The sequence below is a fragment of the Seriola aureovittata genome, chromosome 1 (genome assembly GCF_021018895.1).
Source record: "Seriola aureovittata isolate HTS-2021-v1 ecotype China chromosome 1, ASM2101889v1, whole genome shotgun sequence".
Lineage (NCBI taxonomy): Eukaryota > Metazoa > Chordata > Actinopteri > Carangiformes > Carangidae > Seriola > Seriola aureovittata.
Genome location: NC_079364.1, coordinates 20,335,433 through 20,339,884, shown reverse-complemented (window position 1 = coordinate 20,339,884; position 4,452 = coordinate 20,335,433). Strand labels below are relative to the sequence as shown.

The following is a 4,452-nucleotide window of genomic DNA, read 5'->3' as shown; positions in this document are numbered from 1 at the left end:
CCTCATTAGCTGACATCTCAGTGACCACCAGTCCTCCTGGGGGCCACAAGAAACTTTAAAACAATATCATAAAACACAGCTGACATGTGAAACCATCAGACAGGTGGGCAGTATATCAGGATTCATAACAATAGATATCAATAAATGACACAGCGCTCCAAAGACATGAGACATCTAATAAAAACAATTTACCAGTGATTAGCTTCAAGCACACTAGGGATACACGATTAGTTGGAACACTGATTGTAACACCATGTATTCCACTTAATTAATGAGCAATATACTGTGGCTACATTTCAAATGCTGCTTTACTTTGCATATGTGCCTTCTGAAATAGTAAGGAATTCTACTCTGTCTAAAATATATTTTCCCTTTTTACTTTCTTCATCTTCGTTCCTCCTGTTATCTCTCCTCTCGCCCCTCCTTGCTCTCTGTGAGCCTGAGAACCTCTATTGTTTGTTTGTTGACCTCTGGCGATTTCAGTCCTGCTGAGGTGTGTGTGTGTGTGTGTATGTGTGTGTGTGTGTGTGTGTGTGTGTTTCTATGTGTTCTGTGTTTATCATACAGCCTTCAAGGCCTGTAATTAACTTCAGCTTTGATGCCCCCACCTGCTCATTTCCTGCACACACACAGAAACACATGTGCATTCAAACATGAAGCACATCTCTCTGTTGTTCGTGCAACAAGACACAGTCACACAAATGAATGCACACACACGCACACACACACACACACACACATACCACACACACATTCTCACTCTTCAACACTGAGTCATGCTGTGAGCCTAATTATGTTTTAGTGAAAACACACTTCACATCTCTGAGACCAATATCTGTATGTCCGTGTGTGTGTGTGTGTGTGTGTGTGTGTGTGTGTGTGTGTGTGTGTGTGTGTGTGTGTGTGTGTGTGTGTGTCACTAGTACATTGTACAACTGTTTTTGCCACACCAATACAACTTACACACCTCTCACTGATGTCAAATCAATAAAAGATGTGCAACATACATTCTGACACTCAGGTTCATGAGTAATGGCCACAAGTCAAGCAGATGTAGTCGTGACATTTATTCAATATCTCAAAAACATGGTCATACTCCCCACAACATGGTTTCCATGGCCTCCGTCTTCTTCCACACATACTTCTCTATTTGCCTCAAGCTCATAGAAAAATAATGGAATTCAGTGGAGGCACAAACTCTCAAATTTATTATTGATTTTTGTTGTTATATCTCCATCTTCCTATGTAAGAGGGTGGATATGTTTTTGAGATATTGGATAAATCTCAAGTTACAATGGTAGCCGGGAGTTCTAAAACTGCGTGCGTGTGTGCGTATCACATATCTTTTAACCTGTATGTGGACATTAAAATCGTAAACAAAGGGCTCTATTCCTCAATGAAATCATGTTGACAATGCTAACACACTGATGTTTAGCAAGTATAATGTTCACCTTCTTATTTGCTAATTAGCAAGGAGCACAAAGTACAACTAAGGCTGATGGGAATGTCAGACTGGATCAATTCAACAACCAAACAACAGCTTGTCAGTTGAACAATGGACGTCTCCATGTTAGTCCTCTCATCTTGGCGCTTCAAGGTGATGTGGGAGCTACTTTTACAAACCATATCACCACAACAAAGGCCATTATGACTGCAAGGCATTAGTCTTGAAATGGGAACTTCAGTGTAAGCAGGCAATAGTCAATTTTGGGTGTAAGTGAAATATTTTTGCCTTCCCTTAGTATTCAGGACTGACATTGACAGCCACAGTGGTGATGGTAGAATGGCTTCATACATTTATACCATGTACATGTGTTTGCATGTGTCAGGTAACACATGCAAATCCAACTACATGTCTGCTGACTAATACATGTTCATCTTTCCTCACACTCTAGTTTTTAAAGACTGACAGTGATGTGAAGGGAGCAGCTGGAGGAATAAATTAACATTACAGAAAATAAACAATACTGCACTGCTGTTACTTCCTGTAGTAGCAGTTCTCCACATTTACATCCCTGCAGGGCATTTGTTAGTTATTCTTTAGCTAGACAAATTGACAAGCTCACAGTCCAGTAATTGAGAGAGGAAATACACACAACAGTTAGCACAGCAACAGTCTTCTACTGCTGTCTACGAAACAGTAGGGTGAAGCGTCTCTGTCAGTGGTATAGGACAGTTGAGGGTTAAGAATTATTCATTTCTTTGTCAATGGATAAGCAGATGCTCTTAAGAGCTACATAATCCCATCACTGACTGTGGATGCTGTTTAATATCTACAGCCTGTGGTTTGATTGCAGTTACATGCTGTTTGCCCGGTGAAGTAATAGGAAACCAATGACGGGACCTGTGCCAGTATGGCTAGAATGGACCTGACTGACCTTACAGTTCTGGATGCTTTGCTTTGTGCCAAACGAGACAAGTGTGCTTGTTTTTTTATTTTGTTTTTTCCAGCACACAATCCACTCCAACATACTGTATCTGCATCTACATGATCCATCCCCAGACAACATGCACAGTTATTCACAAAACCACATGTGCAATTGAATCATACTGTAAAAAGTCAGTCCAGAACTCTTGCAATAAATAGAGCAATTATCAGTTATTTACATTATTTCTATTCAAATGATTCTGATACTGTACTGCACATCTCTCAACTACTGGTTTATCTTTGTTCAGTACAACACAAGGCACACCAGACAACACAAATACACACAGTGCAAGAAGTAAAGCGACAATCCTTTCCACTGGAGTAACAGGAGATATTAGAGAGTGCCATTGCTGCTCAACTGATCGTACTCTGATATAATTTACTTTCATGTGGAAATCAAAACTGGACATGAGCTACGTCTTTATGACTGATCTCATTAATCATCTTCCATTTGCTACCAAGCCTCATATACATACTGCATATTGCCCATAGTAATTTACCCTTCATTCACCTTGCAGTCCCTGCACCAGAAATCAGTACACTGGTTTCTCTCACCAGTCTCATTAAATTCACATACATCTGCTTTGCTTTGGCTACAGTAAAGAAAGCAGCCGTGCCATCAAACATCCAGCTGGACAAATATCACAAGCAAATGACATGAAACGGGACAAATCATCACATTGTCCATTTATACTACAGTCAGAATTTCTATATAATTGAGTGATCAGCTAATAATGTGTTTTAAAAAGTCCTGCATAACTCCATGTGCATGAATCCAACAGCCACACAGTGAATTTGGAAGCTTTGGCATCTTACATCATCTTAGCATCTGAGCTACTTTGCACAATAAGCCTTCCACCCATATCTGTGCAGAGGAAACCATTCACAGTGAGGTCAGTGAGGGGAAACTCTTATTTATGAGATTTTATTGTCAGATGTTACTTCAACTGTTGTATTTTCTACCGCTGACATTTTCAAGTACAAACGTCTGCACGCTGTAGTACTCTGAAACCATGAAAGAGCCATGGTGCCATCTAGTGACCAGCTTGGTTGCATTTACTACCGTTTATTTTGAGTCGCTAACAATTATATATATACACACACACACACACACACACACACACACACACACACACACACACACACACACACACACACAAATACAAATGTTATTAACTGTCTATAAAGTCCATGATAAACACACAACTTGAGAGGAACAGAGATATCATGGGTGCTGACATGGACCAGAAACACGTCCTTATTCACCACACTGCCTGCAAACCTCCTAACTTCACAGCAGCCTGCACAGAATGATATTAAACTACTGCGGTACAGGGTGTGTGTCTAGGAGGACTGCTGTCAGTCTCACCGTGTGAAGCAGCGGTGGCAGACATCTCGGGCCAGTCTGTTGGACACACAGCTGGCCAGCGGCTCGGCGGAGTACACCAGCTCTCCTCTCTTGATCCTGGCTGTCGACCGCAAACCGTTACCTTTTCCCGGGCTAACAAAACGCTCCATTCTCGGTGCCATAGTCAGTTTTCCCTCCACGTGAATCGAGCGGTGTTTACATCCGTAATGAACGCACGGGCTGCGTGATGATGTCACAAACACGTACAGAATCTCCGTCGACGTTATATTTTGCGTCTCTGGTACAGATCATTTTTGTGTATGAGTAAATTACAGCGGAAACCGCTTATAGTGATCACGTCGGGCAAATTGATCAATATAAGTGTTTCTAAAGAAACGATTCTGTCCCAAGCTTTTAGATCCATGTAAGCTGTTGATGGGCAAAAGCTCCCAAAAAACCCCAGGATCCTATATTTCCCATAATGCTCCATTAATAACATTTTTCATTATACCCTCAACACCCCCCTCAGTGGCCACTTCTTTCAAACCCCTCACCTTCATTTTTTAGTGTAGGATCTTACATTTTTAAGTCTAAAGCCCAAGTTGTCAAAAAATAACTCTGATGACATCACAATGACACCACCAGGGTTATTTTTTCAAAACTTTGGAAAGCTCCC

At 41.2% G+C, this 4,452-nt stretch overlaps 1 protein-coding gene across 1 annotated transcript in view; it reads right to left on the bottom strand.

The window, feature by feature from the left end:
- Window positions 1-4,029, bottom strand: part of smyd3 (SET and MYND domain containing 3) — a 66,373-nt gene extending 62,344 nt beyond the window's left edge. The window contains exon 1 of the mRNA XM_056384737.1: window positions 3,798-4,029. Within this exon, the coding sequence (XP_056240712.1) occupies window positions 3,798-3,958 (161 nt within the window). The 5' untranslated portion in view covers window positions 3,959-4,029. The remainder of the gene's footprint in view (window positions 1-3,797) is intronic.
- Window positions 4,030-4,452: the final 423 nt, after the last annotated feature.